The 21,142-nt window shown below is 39.6% G+C and overlaps 1 protein-coding gene across 1 annotated transcript; it reads left to right on the forward strand.

Annotated features, from left to right (window-relative positions):
* Positions 1-243: 243 nt before the first annotated feature.
* Positions 244-13,861, forward strand: LOC100368537 (voltage-gated purine nucleotide uniporter SLC17A9-like). The gene is made up of 9 exons (XM_002739591.4): positions 244-579; positions 3,381-3,507; positions 4,373-4,592; positions 5,744-5,843; positions 6,291-6,530; positions 7,326-7,422; positions 10,950-11,072; positions 12,115-12,286; positions 13,202-13,861. Exons 1-9 carry the CDS (start codon positions 557-559, stop codon positions 13,369-13,371), a joined length of 1,272 nt encoding a protein of 423 aa, XP_002739637.1. The 5' UTR covers positions 244-556; the 3' UTR covers positions 13,372-13,861.
* The last annotated feature ends 7,281 nt before the right edge of the window (positions 13,862-21,142 follow it).

The raw sequence follows: 21,142 nt of genomic DNA on the forward strand, positions 1-21,142 counted from the left end.
GATCTTAATGTTTTACAATTTTCATTAAAATTTCAGTGAATTACCGAATTATTAATTTCGTATTCTCTACATAGAATACAGTATGAATCTGCGTGAAAAATATAAAGAAAGATAAATATGCCTCTAATACTTAATAAGCTAGGTAGCTTTTGCAGCCTATGACCTGTTAGTTGGTTCGTGCTTTATTTACTGAGCGAAAGCTGTTGCCAGCCCACGGTCGAGGTGATTGTAATTCTTTGATAACGCCGGACAGCACAGTTTAACCAACATCTATCAACACGCTACGGAATATGTAAAGTATCTGTGTCGGCACGTGCTGTTTACGTAATCCACACTCCCGATCTCCATACATTCATAACTTTGATCGTCGTCGTTACTCACAGTCGACTCGATTAAAATTGTGACAACTGAAAGACAGTTCCTATAGACCATGTCACAGAGAACTACGTGGCAAATGCTGACAATGGTGCTTGGAAATGGGAGAGATGAAATTCAGTAACTTTAGTCGAACGAGCTTATCATATTTGATCAATTATTATTTTTTAAAGAAGTTACAATGGTGACTGAGTTGTGGAGCAGGTAAAGTATGATGTTCATGATATCACGGTCGTAATAACACGTGTTTAGTACGTCCGTGATAATACAAACTCATCTGCTACCAAATTGCCTAAATCTACTTGTGCAAGATACCAGTGTTGTTCATTTCGATGTGAAAAATACTGGTGTTGTCGATTTTGCTCTAGGATAATAAAATAATACCAGTGATTTTGATCATTTGAGTTCATCCACAGTGATACAGTCCATGGGTTTTTCTAGAAAAAAACTGCAAGAGGTAGCACTGCAATTCAGCGGCGCCACCAAGTGGGAGAGATAGGGTTCTCCCAACCAGGGTGTGGAGTTTTTGATTATTCCATGGAGGTAAAACGAGATTATTCTCAGTTAAAATGAAGCATAAGCCATTATATGGCTTCCTTGGGGCCAAAATTACTATCGGCGCATGGATGGACTCAAATATCTGTTAAAATACACCACTTATATTTTTTGACACATAAATGAGTGGGCAAATTTTAAATTACTAGTACATGTATACGTCTTTGTAGTAATATCAACAAAGAGTGTTGATGAAAGGACAATATTAATTGAAGGTAACATTTCTGAGAATTTCAGCCAAGTGTTGAAATCAATGACTAGGAGTAGGGCAAGTTTCCATGTACATGTATATGTACATGTGTAGCAATTCTGAAATATGCTAATTCATACGTGTCTGTGGTTGAAAGTCAAAAAAATTAAGTTGATTGACCTACACTGGTATGTGAAATGTAGGAAAGGTTGACACAGAGTTCTGAATGTATCTTCAGTTTGTCATTTCAAAAGCTTGCTTATTCTGGTTTTGCATTAAATAAAATAGTTGAGTATGCCATCCCTTGCAAAAATAGAAAGATTACATTAATGCCTATGTGACCCAGCACCTAGATATACATTCCAATGGTGATGTGAAACCTACGATTTCTGATTCTGGCTTTACCTCAGCGGGACTATGGCTTTACACACACAAAAATGACATGATGTAATATTACCATGGAAATAATTCAAATTAGCGGCTATTTCTGTAGACAATATACAAAACCTGTATGTAACTGCGACATGACAAATTCATTTTACCGCCAGATCAAGCATTTTGGGGCATAGAGACAACCAAGCAGATACAGCCAAACAATTGACTAACGAATGCCAGAGAAACAGAAATGGGCAATGCATACATGTATGGCATAACTGTACCGTTAGACCAGCTTTTTTTCTCTTTTTGATACTAAAAATAGAAATTTTACAAAATCAGTTGACTAAGACATTTTGTGTTTTAGGGCATACATGTATGTTAACACTGTTAATTTTTCTGTTGACAATTTTTTTGTATTTAAAAAAAAAACTTTGTTATCGATTATACATGTATAAACCCTTAAAAATCTTAAAATTGTCCTTATAAAGATAATAATTCTATCCTATTTTATTCTGTTCTGTTCTGTTCTGTTCTGTTCTGTTCTGTTCTGTTCTGTTCTGTTCTGTTCTGTTCTATTCTATTCTATTCTATTCTATTCTATTCTATTCTATTCTATTCTATTCTATTCTATTCTATTCTATTCTATTCTATTCTATTCTATTCTATGTACATACATATTTGTACAGAGAACAGTGTTCTACATTGTTCAGTATTTGTTATCATTTGAGATTTAATATCTCATTCAATATCACATACATATATTATGCAGCTGGGACAATGTCACCGTGTGTTGCCTTTACACGTACAATGTACATTTATAGTTAGAGGGATACAAAGATACAACAGATGTAACATGAATCACAAGCTAAACAAATTTACGAGGTCTGAGTAACCGAGCAACCCAGTATCTGTACTTTCAATAATGCTTTGAATGCCATGATTTTTTAAGCTCAAATGTGAATTTGGTGAATCTTTTATTATTTGGACAAATTAGACATCATATATAACATATTCCATTACCTATTAAATATGGAAAAAATGTTGTGCAGATTTATTTTGTGCAAAGTCAATGTAAAATACATGAGGCTGAAAAGATTATGATTAAATCACCATGAATCCTAGATGAGCTATGTACCACCAGATGTCCCTAGATTTGGTTACATAGTTTTTTTTTTTTAAATTTGCCGCACATGTTTAAAAAAAAATTGTGGTGACCATCAAAGGCAAAAGCTAAATCAATTGTTGTACCATTTCCAGTTTCTGTAGGTTCAATTATTTTTTTTGATAAGGTAATTGGCATCAGGGTTAGTGATGTCTGCTGAATTATTCATTTAATGAAGTGTGATTCTTTTAGGGAACGTCATTCCAAAGACTAGAATTATCAAAACTGGCATTGTTTTACAATTTTCATTAAAATTTCAGTAAATTACTGATTTATTAATTTCGTGTGCTCTAGATAGAATACAGATTGAATCTGCGTGAAAAATATAAAGTTTTAAAATTGTAAAGTTATTGGTAACATTTTCTCCTGCATTGTTCTAGGACTAAGGAAGGAACAGTTACTTTAATTTCAAATCTTATTTTTGGTTGAATACAGAAAAGGTGTGGACCCATAAACTGGGCGAGTGTGCCACAGACTCAATGGGATGCCATATCCCCTGTATCCTATGTGAGTGTGCCACAGAATGATGGGAAAGTCAGTGCCGCTAATAAATTCTATTCACTTACTTAACTAAATGGATGCACCTTTATGGAACCTTGAATTTATATTGAATTTATATAGTCGCAACAGACAACAGTGACAGCTAATGTCGGCACAAAAACTTATTTTTATCTTATCGTTTACTGATACAAAATGTTACAAATTCATCTGGTTTTACAGAAGGGAAAAGAACTTGTGGACGCTAGCGTTGTTTGTGGGAACTGTGCTGAATTTTGCTGCAAGAAACTCTTTTCCGTTATCCGCTGTGGAGATATCCAAAGAACTGAACTGGGATAAAAGGGATACAGTAAGTTTGTAATCTGTTCTCAACTCTATTATACTGTGTGTAGAATACTGTTATGTTCTGACCTCTTTAAGATAAAAGCCCCCACGAATAGCCGATGCGAAAGATATAAAATGACATCAGTAGGCGATATATAAATAAAGTTGCTTTGTGAGCAACTTTGAGTAATGAAAACTACAACATTTATGACCTATTCTGGGTTAAACCTGGCATTATATTGTCTTGACTGTACCAAACCTTGTTGTTATTGCTATTTCGAATCAGGCTTCAGATGCAGGCTAAACACAACTAACCTACTGGTAGTGCGTACATAATGTTCAAAGATCCCTCAGACAGAGTGGCAACATAAAAAAAAACGTTATCAGTGATTTTTGGAGAGAGAAAACAAATGTCTTCACATTTTTATATCTCCAAATTGTCAACTTAATAAAAATTCTATGTATGATTATTGTATATATCTTGATAACAGTGTTTTAGAATTCTCAAAATAGCATACCGGACAGGTAACTTGCCAATGTATTAACCCTGCATTACTAGTTCTGCATGAAGTAAATTTTCAAATATTTTCAACTCATCAAAAATCAGTGAAAATAAATTTCAAACAAAAGTAACAAAAAAACACCCAAAGAGTAAAAATTAATTATAGCTAAAATAAAGTATTTTACAGTAATCACAGTTTTTGTTGATGTCATAATAAATGTACATGTGTACATTGAACTGGTTTATTTCCATGACACAAATCAGTTTATCAAAACTTTGTACATCTAGGTGTGAATCACTGTAACTTTCACGAATACCCTCAAATAATCAAAATTACCAAAATGAAACAATTTACATGTAATGCTAATCTCTTTTTACTTATTTGCAGGGTTTGGTTTTATCCTGTTTTTACTGGGGATATGCATCAACGCAGATCCTCTCTGGCTGGCTGAGTGACAAATATGGAGGCGATCAAGTTGTTACCATGGCAACATTTATATGGGGAGCTCTCACTCTTCTCATGCCCTTACTTGTGTATTTATTTGAAATCAAGTCTCAGCAACTTAGGTTTTTAGTCTGTTTTAGGATTCTCTTTGCAGCTACACAGGGTGAGTTGTCTACTGTAGGTGGAGCCCAGGGGGTGACAAAACACCATGTTGCACTGTGCGTTTTAGAAAGCAATTTACTCTCCATTTACTCTCCCATAAAGCCAACTTTTCACCTGTTGCCAATGGCAATATATACATTGACATGTTGCTGCACATTAGCATATGAAAAAATGCCTCAAAAACCTTTTTCATCTAAATCACATCTTATAAGTGTTGCTAATGGCATTGTGGGATTGAATAATACTCCTCTGTCAATCATTGTTGAATTCATCATGTGTACTTATTCCAGTCGTTTCATTTGCTAACCAAATTATGGCTGTTCTGAGAGTTATCATACTTCCCTCTGTGAATTGTCTTAAACGATTTGAGTGCTAAAGTCAACTTCAGGTACACTCTACAAAATAGTTCAATTCATAGTCTGCTCTTTTTCATGTTGCGAAATTTTGAAATTTTTGGAACAAAAACTAGTACTGTAAAATCTGTATTAAAAGCCGCGGCTTCTATTGAAATGGTACAATGCAACAGAGGAGATGCGGCTTCTATTAGAGCATTTACACATATGAGAAATGATGAATTTTGGGTTCTCAATTACTAAAAACAAATGATGCGACTTCTATTAGAGATGCGGCTTCTAATACAGATTTTACGGTAATGTCACATTTTGTTGTTTTGGTTCAAAATCAAGATTTAATTCAGTGAAAATTACAGAAAATGTGAAGAAATCCAATTATGAGCGGGAAACAAATTTGGCAGTCAGAAGGTTAACACATTTTGCGACTCCCCATTCGTTTGGCTATTTGTGAAGGCAATAGGTGATGTATAATGCATTTTGCTCTGTACATTTATTTGGCAATCACCTTACGACTATACCTCCACAGATCCTGTTCACCGAGGATGTTTTAAAATGTTCCCATTTTGGCTATTGAACATTTCACCATTTTGTTTTATGTCCATTGTCACAAACAGCTCTGATTGGGCACATATTTTACAGGCACATCCAATCAGATCTATGCATTTCATGAAGATCAAATATGTGTTGTCGCTTGGTAGAATCCTGCTTGAATATGTTAATGTGACGTTCTCAAAACTGTGTGATTTGAATAATGTGTCTCAAGTGGATCAAAGTATTCAGTTTGTTGTTTTTATTGCAGCGTTTCACTATCCGGCTGTAGCTAGTATACTTTCCACAAAAGTCTCAGATAACTCTAAATCTAGAACATATTCAACAGTGATGTCTGGTACATCAGCTGGGTAAGTGACTGAATTATAACTTCCACTCTCGATATTTTTGTTTGATTGCAAACCTTTTTTACCAAGCCAAATTGAAGAACAAACATCATATTTTCGTTATTACAGGTTCATGTCGGGGGGTGGGGGTGAATCATATGAAGGGGTGAATACAATTTGAATGACATAAAACAACTTTAAGGTGGTTTTATCTCTGTTTAACCATTCCACCACCAGCTTTTCATCACAAAATAGTTTATAGTCTGCACTTTCTTTTGAAAGATTGCTGCAAAAATATCCAAATCTTTTTGGAGTAAAAACTGAAAACTGTCTCAAATTTTGTCTGTTGGCTCCAAATTTAGGGTTCATTTCCAGAAATATTGAAGAATATAAGAAAATAGTGCAGACAAATTTGGGTGAGGAAGTCTGGTGGTGAAAACGTTAAATGCTATCCAAACTTTTTTTTTTCAGGAATGTTCTCTCGGGCAGTGTAGGATCATTACTTTTGATGCATTATGGTTGGCACAGCGTATTTTATACATTTGGATTTCTCAGTCTTGCATGGGCTCTTGTCGTTAGATTATATTTAATGAAAGTCAATAGAAGTGAAATTCCCCTCGCTCATGTAAACGGTGCTAAAGATATAAAAAAGAGTATTACCCCAAAGAAGACTATACCATGGGGTGTGTTGTTCAGACATCCAGCATTTTGGTAAGTTGAAGTTACATAGTTACATACACACCAGTCTGAGAGTGGCCATTTTGAATATTAATGAGCTCATGAATATTCATAACCGCCCAACACTCTCTGACTGCTGGTATACTGAAAATCAGTCAATTGGTAAGCTTTGCCCTAGCTATATTTGAGCATGGCCCTTTATTGAGGGTCTATTATGTGACTAAGTCATTGAAACCTTTACAAAATAAAACCATTTATTCATATATTTTTTTTTTAAATTGGGAAATTATGTCCATTTATGTCCAAAAATATGACAATCAAAGGTTTAATGCAGAGCTTGTAAAATTCTGGCCGAGCTGTTTACACCACAATTAAGAAACACCATAGAAGTGCTTTCATATTGTATAAAGACTATCTTGTTCAATTAAGTTCCCAACATTTGTTTGATAATATAATGGCTTTTGTTCGGCTTCCTCATTTCTATGTCTCACAATGGACACTTGGGTACTCTGGTTTCACAAACTGACATTAGGGAGACATGTTGACCTGATTAGTCAGATGCAGTCAAAAATGGGTGCTTGTGGATTGTCTTCCACGTGTCTGTGCATCCATGCATGTATCTGTCTTGGACATGCTAGGCTGAACACATTCAAACTTCACTCGTACATTATACGTTTTGGGATACATATGATCTTATACAAGAAGGCCAAATGAAAGCTATTTTTATGCCTAAAATTCAGAATCATTGCTCATTGTCTCAGTGAATGACCGAAAGATTCTCTTGTTGTCATTGCTGAATAATCACTGTGTTTGTACTTTGCATTGCAGGGCAATGATTTTTGGACGATTTTGTCTCAACTATGTATTTCATCTGTTATTTTCTTGGTTACCAACATATTTTACTGAAAAATTTCCAGATCAAAAGGTTAGTGTACATTTGCTGGAGCTGCTGTGTAGCTGCAACATCCAGGGGCATCATAGTTGATGTAGCTGCAGCATCCGAAGCATAACAGTCTATGTAGCTACAACATCCAGAGATATCACAGTTAATGTATCTGCAGCATCTACAAGCATTACGGTTGATGTAGCTGCAGCATCTAAAGACATCACAGTTGATGTAACAGCAGCATTGAAAGACATCACAGTTGATGTAACTGCAGCATCCAAAGACATCCCAGTTGATGTAACTGCAGCATCCACAGACATTCCAGTTGATGTAGCTGCAGCATCCAAAGACATCCCAGTTGATGTAACAGCAGCATTGAAAGACATCACAGTTGATGTAGCTGCAGCATCCAAAGACATCCCAGTTGATGTAACTGCAGCATCCAAAGACATCCCAGTTGATGTAACAGCAGCATCGAAAGACTTGTTTGATGTAACTGCAGCATCCAAAGACATCACAGTTGATGTAGCTGCAGCATCCAAAGACATGTTTGATGTAGCTGCAGCATCCAAAGACATCCCAGTTGATGTAGATGCAGCATCCAAAGACATCACAGTTGATGTAGCTGCAGCATCCAAAGACATCCCAGTTGATGTAGCTGCAGCATCCAAAGACATCCCAGTTGATGTAACTGCAGCATCCACAGACATTCCAGTTGATGTAGCTGCAGCATCCAAAGACATCCCAGTTGATGTAACAGCAGCATTGAAAGACATCACAGTTGATGTAGCTGCAGCATCCAAAGACATCCCAGTTGATGTAACTGCAGCATCCAAAGACATCCCAGTTGATGTAACAGCAGCATCGAAAGACTTGTTTGATGTAACTGCAGCATCCAAAGACATCACAGTTGATGTAGCTGCAGCATCCAAAGACATGTTTGATGTAGCTGCAGCATCCAAAGACATCCCAGTTGATGTAGCTGCAGCATCCAAAGACATCCCAGTTGATGTAACAGCAGCATTGAAAGACATCACAGTTGATGTAGCTGCAGCATCCAAAGACATCCCAGTTGATGTAACTGCAGCATCCAAAGACATCCCAGTTGATGTAACAGCAGCATCGAAAGACTTGTTTGATGTAACTGCAGCATCCAAAGACATCACAGTTGATGTAGCTGCAGCATCCAAAGACATGTTTGATGTAGCTGCAGCATCCAAAGACATCCCAGTTGATGTAGATGCAGCATCCAAAGACATCACAGTTGATGTAGCTGCAGCATCCAAAGACATCCCAGTTGATGTAGCTGCAGCATCCAAAGACATCCCAGTTGATGTAACTGCAGCATCCACAGACATTCCAGTTGATGTAGCTGCAGCATCCAAAGACATCCCAGTTGATGTAACAGCAGCATTGAAAGACATCACAGTTGATGTAGCTGCAGCATCCAAAGACATCCCAGTTGATGTAACTGCAGCATCCAAAGACATCCCAGTTGATGTAACAGCAGCATCGAAAGACTTGTTTGATGTAACTGCAGCATCCAAAGACATCACAGTTGATGTAGCTGCAGCATCCAAAGACATGTTTGATGTAGCTGCAGCATCCAAAGACATCCCAGTTGATGTAGATGCAGCATCCAAAGACATCACAGTTGATGTAGCTGCAGCATCCAAAGACATCCCAGTTGATGTAGCTGCAGCATCCAAAGACATCCCAGTTGATGTAACAGCAGCATCCAAAGACATCCCAGTTGATGTAGCTCCATCATCCAAAGACATCCCAGTTGATGTAGCTCCAGCATCCAAAGACATCCCAGTTGATGTAGCTGCAGCATCCAAAGACATCCCAGTTGATGTAACAGCAGCATCCAAAGACATCCCAGTTGATGTAGCTGCAGCATCCAAAGACATATTTGATGTAGCTGCAGCATCCAAAGACATCACAGTTGATGTAGCTGCAGCATCCAAAGACATCCCAGTTGATGTAGCTGCAGCATCCAAAGACATCCCAGTTGATGTAACTGCAGCATCCAAAGACATCCCAGTTGATGTAGCTGCAGCATCCAAAGACATATTTGATGTAGCTGCAGCATCCAAAGACATCCCAGTTGATGTAACTGCAGCATCCAAAGACATATTTGATGTAGCTGCAGCATCCAAAGACATCCCAGTTGATGTAACTGCAACATTGAAAGACATCACAGTTGATGTAACTGCAGCATCCAAAGACATATTTGATGTAGCTGCAGCATCCAAAGACATCCCAGTTGATGTAACTGCAACATCGAAAGACATTATGGTTGATGTAGCTGCAGCATTCAAAGACATATTTGATGTAGCTGTAGCATCCAAAGACATCCCAGTTGATGTAAGTGCAGCATCCAAAGACATATTTGATGTAGCTGCAGCATCCAAAGACATCCCAGTTGATGTAACTGCAACATCGAAAGACATTATGGTTGATGTAGCTGCAGCATTCAAAGACATATTTGATGTAGCTGCAGCATCCAAAGACATCCCAGTTGATGTAGATGCAGCATCCAAAGACATCACAGTTGATGTAGCTGCAGCATTCAAAGACATCCCAGTTGATGTAGCTGCAACATCCAAAGACATCACAGTTGATGTAACTGCAGCATCCAAAGACATCACAGTTGATGTAACTGTAGCATCCAAAGACATCCCAGTTGATGTAACTGCAGCATCCAAAGACATCACAGTTGATGTAGCTGCAGCATCCAAAGACATGTTTGATGTAGCTGCAGCATCCAAAGACATCCCAGTTGATGTAACTGCAGCATCCAAAGACATCACAGTTGATGTAACTGCAGCATCCAAAGACATCACAGTTGATGTAACAGCAGCATTAAAAGACATCACAGTTGATGTAACTGCAGCATCCAAAGACATCCCAGTTGATGTAACAGCAGCATCGAAAGACATCACAGCTGATGTAACTGCAGCATTCAAAGACATCCCAGTTGATGTCACTGCAGCATTGAAAGACATCATGGTTGATGTAGCTGCAGCATTCAAAGACATCCCAGTTGATTGATGTAGCTGCAGCATCCAAAGACACGTTTGATGTTGCTGCAACATCCAAAGACATCACGGTTGATGTAGCTGCAGCACCCAGAAAAATGACAGTTGATGTAACTGCAGCATCCAAAGACATCACAGTTGATGTCACTGCAGCATTGAAAGACATCATGGTTGATGTAGCTGCAGCATTCAAAGACATCCCAGTTGATTGATGTAGCTGCAGCATCCAAAGACATGTTTGATGTTGCTGCAACATCCAAAGACATCACGGTTGATGTAGCTGCAGCACCCAGAAAAATGACAGTTGATGTAACTGCAGCATCCAAAGAAATCACAGTTGATGTAGCTGCAGTGCATTCTGGTCATCTCAGAGCTTTGTGTTTGATAGGTTGTCACATGGCATATATGTATACAACACATTTAAAATACATTTGATATGCATACTACACAATGATTGCTGCTTCTACATAAATCTCTGTTCTCATCTCAAGATAAGAGTTAACAATTATTTCTCTATTATAGGGTTATGTTTTTAATGTAATACCATGGTTACTATGTGTACCATCCTCCATCCTGTCTGGATACATTGCTGATTATATAATATCATACGGATACTCAGTTACTGTTGCCAGAAAGTGTTTACATGTAAGTACTACACTGTGAAACGTAATTTGGTTCAACCTAAAAATATAACCCTGCAGCATTTAAATATAACCTGATAGCATATAAATATAACCTTACAGCATATAAATATAACCCTGCATCATATGAATATAACCCTGCAACCTTTAAATATAACCCTGCAGCATATAAATATAACCCTGCAGCATATAAATATAACCTTACAGCATATAAATATAACCCTGCAACCATTAAATATAACCCTGCATCATATGAATATAACCCTGCAACCTTTAAATATAACCCTGCAGCATACAAATATCACAGAAGCATTTAAATATAACCCTGCAACATGTAAATATAACACAGCAGCATTTCAATATAACACTACAACCTTTAAATATAACCCTGCAGCATATAAATATAACCCTGTAGCATATAAATATAACCCTGCAGTATATAAATATAACCCTGCAGTATATAAATATAACCCTGCAGCATATAAATATAACACAGCAGCATTTAAATATAACCCTGCAACCTTTAAATATAACCAATCAACCTTTAAATATAACCAAGCAGCATGTAAATCTAACACAGCAGCATTTCAATATAACCCTACAACCTTTAAATATAACCCTGCAGCATATAAATATAACCATGTATCATATAAATATAACCCTGCAGCATATAAATATAACCATGTAACATATAAATATAACCCTGCAGCATATAAATATAAGCCTGCAGTATATAAATATATCCCTGCAGCATATAAATATAACACATCAGCATTTGAATATAACCCTGCAACCTTTAAATATAACCCTGCAGCATATAAATATAACCATACAGCTTATAAATATAACCCTATAGCTTATAAATATAACCCTACAGCTTATAAATATAACCCTACAGCTTATAAATATAACCCTGTAACCTTTAAATATAACCCAGCAGCATATAAATATAACACAGCAGCATTTAATTTAAATATAACCTTGCCACCATTCTTCAATGTGACAGATTGTTCTATATGTAATTGTTTCATTTCTTGATTTTACAGACATTGGAATGTGGTGGCGTTGTCATGTGCCTTTTAGCTATCAGTTATTCACATGACTTTTCAACAGCTATATTTTTTGCAACATCAGCTCTAGTGTTCCAGTCATTCGGTCTTGCTGGTGTATTTGCCAATCCTCAGGATATAGCACCAGATTTCACTGGTGCTGTGTTTGGTAAGTCAATCATTAAATACTGTAGAATACTTTATTTTCGCTATTTTCGCTGAAAGGATGATTTCATGAAAATAAAATCCAGCGAATATACATTTTTTTCTATATTTCTATATAAACTCATCAAAAATCAGTGAAAATATATTTCATACAAAATGTCCAAAGGGTCATTTCAGCGAAAATTAATTCCAGCGAAAATAAAATATTCCACAGGACTATTAAATACTGTGAATGTTTCTCATTCTCCACATATTGCCCTATAATTTAGTATCAGTGCATTATTACTAGGTTTCCAGCAATAATGCCCTTTAACCTCATACATGTCCATTATTACTGGATTTCCAACATATTTCTCATCTGCTGTAATGTTCTGTAACTAGGTTTTGTGCAATAGTGTTATAATGCCCTATCATATCACCTGTCATTATTTCTAGAATTCTAGCAATAATGCCCTTGTAACCTCATACATGTCCATTATTACTAGGTTTCCAACATATTTCTCATCTGCTGTATAATGTTCTGTAACTAGGTTTTGTGCAATAGTGTTATAATGCCCTGTAATATTGTACCTGTCATTATTTCTAGGTTTCCAGCAATAATGCCCTTGTAACCTCATACATGTCCATTATTACTAGGTTTCCAACATATTTCTCATCTGCTGTGTAATGTTCTGTAACTAGGTTTTGTGCAATAGTGTTATAATGCCCTATCATATCACCTGTCATTATTTCTAGAATTCTAGCAATAATGGCCTTTAACCTCATACATGTCCATTATTACTAGATTTCCTACACTTTTCTCATCATCTATAATGCCCTACAATGACACAGTTTTTCCATCAGTCATTTATTTTAAAGGAGAAAATCCTTGTTTTTGGTTTCCAAGGATAACGTTAATTCTATTTTCTTTACTTTCCAGGTCTAATGAACACAGCTGGCGCTATTCCTGGATTCATCGGTGTCTACGTCGCTGGTCACATACTGGAATACTCGCACAGTTGGCCATTTGTTTACATGACAACTGCATGTGTATCTTTCACAGGGTGGTTGATATTCATGGTGTTTGGAAGTGGGGAAAAAATAATTTAACTTGGCTTTGTTTGCCATAAACTGCTGAAAAACAAGTGCTCTATTACATTATTATATTTTAAAGAAATTATTTATTTTTAAATCAAAATATATACCTTCACATAATGACAAAAAAATTAACATACTCGATTTTCCAGCCTTTAAAAGTGCTCTGTGATATGTGTATTTTGATGTCATGATGCAATATTTGTATCTAGTTATATTTACCGAGGTGCCTTTGTAAACATTTTTACCTGTCCACAAAGTCATCTAATTTTCTACTATAGTTGCAATAGACTGGTGAGATCCTGTACTGAAAGAGAGACTCAAGACTTGTTTCTGTACCTCAAATGGTCTTCCATGAAAGCATTTATTCGTTTCACTAATCGATGTAACTACGGTATTTAAAACAGTGGACGAGATGACGGGTGAAAATGGAACCCTATTTGAAGGGCAAAAATGGCGTCTTATGACGATCTCTCACTCAATGTGTTCGCTGCAGCTATTTGCATCAAAGGTCTATTGAATGTTTTTTTTTTGACAGCTGACTTTCTTCTGAAATACCTGGCTGTATGGAAACATCTGAAGATGTGGGAATGTAAAAGTAATGGCATTTTCTTTATATTTACTTATTTTACATTTGATGTTACAAGAATGTAGAAAATGAAATAAAATTATGGGATCATTGTTCTCGGTTCAGATAATAGCATGTTTTGTCTGTTTTAGTGAATGTTACTATTGTGACATAGGATGAAAAAATACACCGCAGCACCCATAATGTTTACTGGCTAATGCCCTCAGCACCCATTCTGTTCTCTGGCCAATGCCCTCTGCACCATGATGCTCACTGGCCAATGCCCTCAGCACCCATGATGTTCACTGGCCAATGCCCTCAGCACCCATGTTGTTCACTGGCTAATGCCCTCAGCACCCGTGTTGTTCACTGGCTAATGCCCTCAGCACCCGTGATGCTCACTGGCTAATGTCCTCAGGACCCATGATGTTCACTGGCCAATGCCCTCAGCACCCATGTTGTTCACTGGCTAATGCCCTCAGCACCCGTGATGCTCACTGGCTAATGTCCTCAGGACCCATGATGTTCACTGGCTAATGCCCTCAGGACCCATGATGTTCACTGGCTAATGCCCTCAGCACCCATGTTGTTCACTGGCTAATTCCCTCGGCACCCATGTTCACTGGCCAATGCCCTCAGCACCCATGATGGTTACTGGCTAATGCGCTCAGCACCCATGATGTTCACTGGCCACTGCCCTCGGCACCCATGTTGTTCACTGGCTAATGCCCTCAGCACCCATGATGTTCACTGGCTAATGCCCTCAGAATCCATTCTGTTCACTGGCTAATGCCCTCCGAACCCATGATATTCACTGGCCAATGCCCTCAGCACCCATGATGTTCACTGGCTAATGCCTTCAGCACCCATGATGTTCACTGGCCACTGCCCTCAGCACCCATGATGTTCACTGGCTAATGCCCTCAGCACCCATGATGTTCACTGGCTAATGCCCTCAGCATCCATTCTGTTCACTGGTTAATGCCCTCGGAACCCATGATATTCACTGGCTAATGCCCTCAGCACTCATGTTCACTGGCTAATGCCCTCAGCACCCATGATGTTCACTAGCCAATGCCCTCAGCACCCATGATGTTCACTGGCTAATTCCCTCAGAACCAATGATTTTCACTGGCTAATGCCCTCAGCATCCATGTTGCTCACTGGCTAATGCCCTCAGCACCCATGTTGCTCACTGGCTAATGCCCTCAGCACCCATGATGTTCACTGGCCAATGCCCTCAGCACCCATGATGTTCACTGGCTTATGCCTTCAGCGCCTGTGATTTTCACTAGCTAATGCCCTCAGCACCCTTGATGTTCACTGGCTAATGCCCTCAGCGTCCTTGATGTTCACTGGCTCATGCCCTCAGCACCCACTGTATTTACTGGTTAATGCCTTCAGCACCATTGATGTTCACTCCCTAATGTTCACAGCACCCATGATGTTCACTGGCTAATGTCCTCAGCACCCATGCTGTTCACTGGCTAATGCCCTCAGCACCCATGATGTTCACTGGTTAATGCCCTCAGCACCCATGATGTGCACTGGTTAATGCCCTCAGCACCCATAATTTTCACTGGCTAATACCCTCAGCACCCATGATGTTCACTGGCTAATACCCTCAGCACCCATGATGTTCACTAGCTCATGCCCTCAGCACCCATGATGTTCACTGGCTAATGTCCTCAGCACCCATGATGTTCACTGACTAATGTCCTCAGCACCCATGATGTTCACTAGCTCATGCCCTCAGCACCCATGATGTTCACTGGCTAATGCCCTCAGCACCCATGATGCTCACTGGCTAATGTCCTCAGGACCCATGATGTTCACTGGCTCATGCCCCCAGGACCCATGATGTTCACTGGCTAATGCCCTCAGCACCCATGTTGTTCACTGGCTAATGCCCTCAGCATCCATTCTGTTCACTGGTTAATGCCCTCGGAACCCATGATATTCACTGGCTAATGCCCTCAGCACTCATGTTCACTGGCTAATGCCCTCAGCACCCATGATGTTCACTAGCCAATGCCCTCAGCACCCATGATGTTCACTGGCTAATTCCCTCAGAACCAATGATTTTCACTGGCTAATGCCCTCAGCATCCATGTTGCTCACTGGCTAATGCCCTCAGCACCCATGTTGCTCACTGGCTAATGCCCTCAGCACCCATGATGTTCACTGGCCAATGCCCTCAGCACCCATGATGTTCACTGGCTTATGCCTTCAGCGCCTGTGATTTTCACTAGCTAATGCCCTCAGCACCCTTGATGTTCACTGGCTAATGCCCTCAGCGTCCTTGATGTTCACTGGCACATGCCCTCAGCACCCACTGTATTTACTGGTTAATGCCTTCAGCACCATTGATGTTCACTCCCTAATGTTCACAGCACCCATGATGTTCACTGGCTAATGTCCTCAGCACCCATGCTGTTCACTGGCTAATGCCCTCAGCACCCATGATGTTCACTGGTTAATGCCCTCAGCACCCATGATGTTCACTGGTTAATGCCCTCAGCACCCATAATGTTCACTGGCTAATACCCTCAGCACCCATGATGTTCACTGGCTAATACCCTCATCACCCATGATGTTCACTAGCTCATGCCCTCAGCACCCATGATGTTCACTGGCTAATGTCCTCAGCACCCATGATGTTCACTGGCTAATGCCCTCAGCACCCATGATGCTCACTGGCTAATGTCCTCAGTACCCATGATGTTCACTGGCTCATGCCCTCAGGACCCATGATGTTCACTGGCTAATGCCCTCAGCACCCATGTTGTTCACTGGCTAATTCCCTCAGCACCCATGATGTTCACTGGCCAATGCCCTCAGCACCCATGATGTTCACTGGCTAATGCCCTCAGCACCCATGATGTTCACTGGCTATTGCCCTCAGCATCCATTCTGTTCACTGGCTAACGCCCTCAGAACCCATGATATTCACTGGCTAATGCCTTCAGCACCCATGTTGTTCACTGGCTAATGCCCTCAGCACCCATGATGTTCACTGGCCAATGCCCTCAACACCATGATGTTCACTAGCCAATGCCCTCGGCACCCATGATGTTCACTGGCTAATGCCCTCAGAACCCATGATTTTCACTGGCTAATGCCCTCAGCATCCATGCTGTTGGCTGGCTAATGCCCTTATCACTCATGTTGCTCACTGGCTAATGTCCTCAGCACCCATGATGTTCACTGGCTAATGCCCTCAGCACCCATGATGTTCACTGGCTAATGCCCTCAGCACCTGTGATGCTCACTGGCTAATGTCCTCAGCACCCATGATATTCACTGGCCAATGCCCTTAACACCCATGATGTTCACTGGCTTATGCCTTCAGCGCCTGTGATTTTCACTAGCTAATGCCCTCAGCACCCATGATGTTCACTGACTAATGCCCTCAGCACCCATGATGTTCACTGGCTAATACCCTCAGCACCCATGATGTTCACTAGCTCATGCCCTCAGCACCCACTATGTTTACTGGTTAATGCCCTCAGCATCCATGATGTTCACTGGTTAATGCCTTAAGCACCCATGATGTTCACTGGCTAATTCCCTCGGCACCCATGATGTTCACTAGCTCATGCCCTCAGCACCCATGATGTTCACTGGCTAATGTCCTCAGCACCCATGCTGTTCTCTGCCTAATGCCCTCAGCGTCCTTGATGTTCACTGGCTGATGCCCTCATCACCCATGATGTACACTGGCTAATGCCCTCAGCGCCCATGACGTTCACTGTATAATGCCCTCAGCGTCCATGATGTTCACTGCCTAATACCCTCAGCACCCATGATGTTCACTGGCTAATGCCATCAGCACCCATGATGTTCACTGGTTAATGCCCTCAGCACCCATGATGTTCACTGGCTAATGCCCTCAGCACCCATGATGTTCACTGACTAATGCCCTCGGCACCCATGATGTTCACTAGCTAATGCCCTCAGAACCATAATGTTCACTGGCTTATGCCCTCAGCGCCTGTGATGTTCACCGGCTAATGCCCTCAGTGCTATGTTTACTGGTTAATGCCCTCAGCACCATTGATGTTCACTTCCTAATGTTCACAGCACCCATGATGTTCACTGGCCAATGTCCTCAGCACCCATGATTTTCACTGGCTAATGACCTCAACACCCACTATGTTCACTGGACAATGCCCTCAACACCCACAATGTTCACGAGCTAATGCCATCAACACCCACGATGTTTACCAGCTAATGCCATCAACACCCACGATGTTTACCAGCTAATGCCATCAACACGCACGATGTTTACCAGCTAATGCCATCAACGCCCACGATGTTTACCAGCTAATGTCATCAACACGCACAATGTTTACCAGCTAATGCCATCCGCACCCACGATGTTTACCAGCTAATGCCATCAACACGCACGATGTTTACCAGCTAATGCCATCAACAGCCATGATGTTTACCAACTAATGCCATCAACACCCACGATGTTTACCAGCTAATACCATCAACACGCACGATGTTTACCAGCTAATGCCATCAACACCCACGATGTTTACCAGCTAATGCCATCAACACCCACGATGTTTACCAACTAATGCCATCAACACCCACGATGTTTACCAGCTAATGCCATCAACACCCACGATGATTACCAACTAATGCCATCAACACCCACGATGTTTACCAGCTAATACCATCAACACCTACAATGTTCACTGCCTAATGCCCTCAGTGCCCACGATGTTCACATCAACATAAATTGACAACCAAGATGTACCACTTTGTAGGAATATGCTTAGATGAGTCTTTTTATATCACTGTGAAAATGAATATTTTGTTTTCCCGTGATTCCCATCATATTATTAGTTCCGCCCTGCGTTTGATTACAAATGCAGCAAGACATTTTGTCAGACTTGTGTCAGTGTCAGTTTAACTATCCTCTAACTCCTTGTTTTAATATAAAGAACAAGGAACCGATTGTGTTAAGTTTGTAGTTTTTTAAGCGTCATCATCACGAGTTTATGTTAAACAAATTGAGCTCAAACACAAATAACCGCCGTGATCTCGTTGGGATGGCGGGAACCACGTTACTTGGTTTGCCTCCCTCATTCAGTGTTGCATTCTCATACTATTTCAGTGATAAAGCAAGTTACGTGACCGGCACTCTCAACGTGGTCTCGGTGACCGTCTATGATCTATTATTGATACCTGCTAATAATGTATCATACTACTGGGATAAAATTGCGGCTGATCTGCACTGGCTCGGAAGATGAATTCTGATTGGCTAAAACAACAAAAAAACTTGTGGCGTTGAATGCACGTTCATTGTCAGTATTGTTATGCAAATTCAAACTAGCTAATCATTTACAACCTTCCGAGCCAGTGCAGATTAGCCCTAAAATTGCCTTTGTAGTACTAAGCATATCTGTATAAATGTTAGGATACAACGCCACAAAGGCTTTGGAGTCTGTGTACAGGTAATTTATGTTTATAAACATTGATTTCCCCACAATCCAATGCGCTCTTCTAGATATTTGACTTGACATGCACTAATTATCGCCGGTGACTCCTTCGAAACCTTCCAATCGCCAAAGAAATGATATAATTCAAGCTTGGTAACGTCTCAGTTTAGACACATTGGTCTGCACTAAGTCGCCATCTTTGTTTATATGGGATCCAAATCTCGCGCATGCGTGGCACGTCGACCGCCGTCCTTTACTGGTTTCCTGTTGTTTTCTACAAAATTTATGTTCGAAATGGTCTGAATACTATTTTTTCTACGTATTGTAATTTGTCCTCTCAGAGTTTTGTTTTTCCTCTATTTTGTTTTGTTTACATGTAGAATCCTGGAGTAAAAAATGCAATACATATGATGTGTATTTGTCTGCGTTACATATCCAAAAGAAACAGATAACAAAGATCAAAATATTGTTTTAATTTGTTGAAACCACATTGTATGAAATAACAACCTGGCCAAAAAAAACACATGTTGGCCGATTCAAACTTTTACAAAAAAAATGTAATCAAATCAGACAAATTTGTTAGGCCCTCTACCTTCAATATTCTCAGAAAAGCAACCAGTTTTAAAGTGTCAAATAGAGTTTTGCCCAGATCCACAGGTTCATAGTTACTCAATGTAACTGAAGTACGCCCACACACATCGCGTTTCAGATAAAACGCAGTGAAATAAATTGGCTAACAACCATATGATTTGGGCTGCGAACGCTGAAAGACTAATTGATGGTATGAGTCCTATTATGAAAGAAAGCACATAAGAACTAATTCCAATGTAACAATATGGCATACCTATCCAATGTTGTCGAAACGCGCAATATAGATGACGTAGCTTCAATTGGAGGCCAATCACACTGAAATAGTGCACATCACGTGGTAATAGCGCAATAATATAAGCGAAAAGTTAATATTTGTCTGAAATCCGTTCGCGGGGAGGGGGGTGCAGCAAGTGCCCCTAGCGACAAGCTGCACACAGCAGTACACACGATTCACCAAGTTTCAAAGGAATTTGGCATAATGACAAACCATTTGTCATAACAGATAGTATTGCTCTAAATATGGGACACAATATAATAAATATTCACCAGCAGATGCACCATATGATATCTGCTTCCGCCATGAAATAAAGTACTGCCCATAGAGATCAACTGAGCCAGCTCACCGATGCAACAAAGACTGATAAAACAAGCATCAGAAAACCGCACTTTTTCATGTTTATGGATCAAACAAAGATATCCATGTATCTATGTGTAAGTCTCATATTACTACGCCTGGTGCCATTCATCCAAACCTCAATGATATACATCTTAAACTCCTAAGTGATATCTATATAAATAAATGGGCGCCAAGTCATCTAAATAGCACCCCCCCCCCAAATAGTTGAACGAACTACATAAATTATGTTTTTGTTTTCACATTTTCCCTGATTGTTTTGTCACTACATCGTGAGAGTTGTGTGGACTTTTAAATACAATAACATGCTATTACTTATTTTATTATTTGTTTTGACGAAAAAATACTTTTATATATATTTGTTGAAATATAAATCGTGTTTTTGTTATCAGAACTTTGTTTATTCTGTACTCAAAATATGATGAATGTATATTCCCCCTGAAATATGGATTATTATAATTATGCAATTACCGTATGCCCAGACAGTGATATAGAGTGTACTCAATATCTACTATGATAATTCTATGTTTTTGTTCGAAG

This window comes from Saccoglossus kowalevskii, chromosome 18 (genome assembly GCF_978046115.1).
Source record: "Saccoglossus kowalevskii chromosome 18, keSacKowa6.1, whole genome shotgun sequence".
NCBI classification, from domain to species: domain Eukaryota; kingdom Metazoa; phylum Hemichordata; class Enteropneusta; family Harrimaniidae; genus Saccoglossus; species Saccoglossus kowalevskii.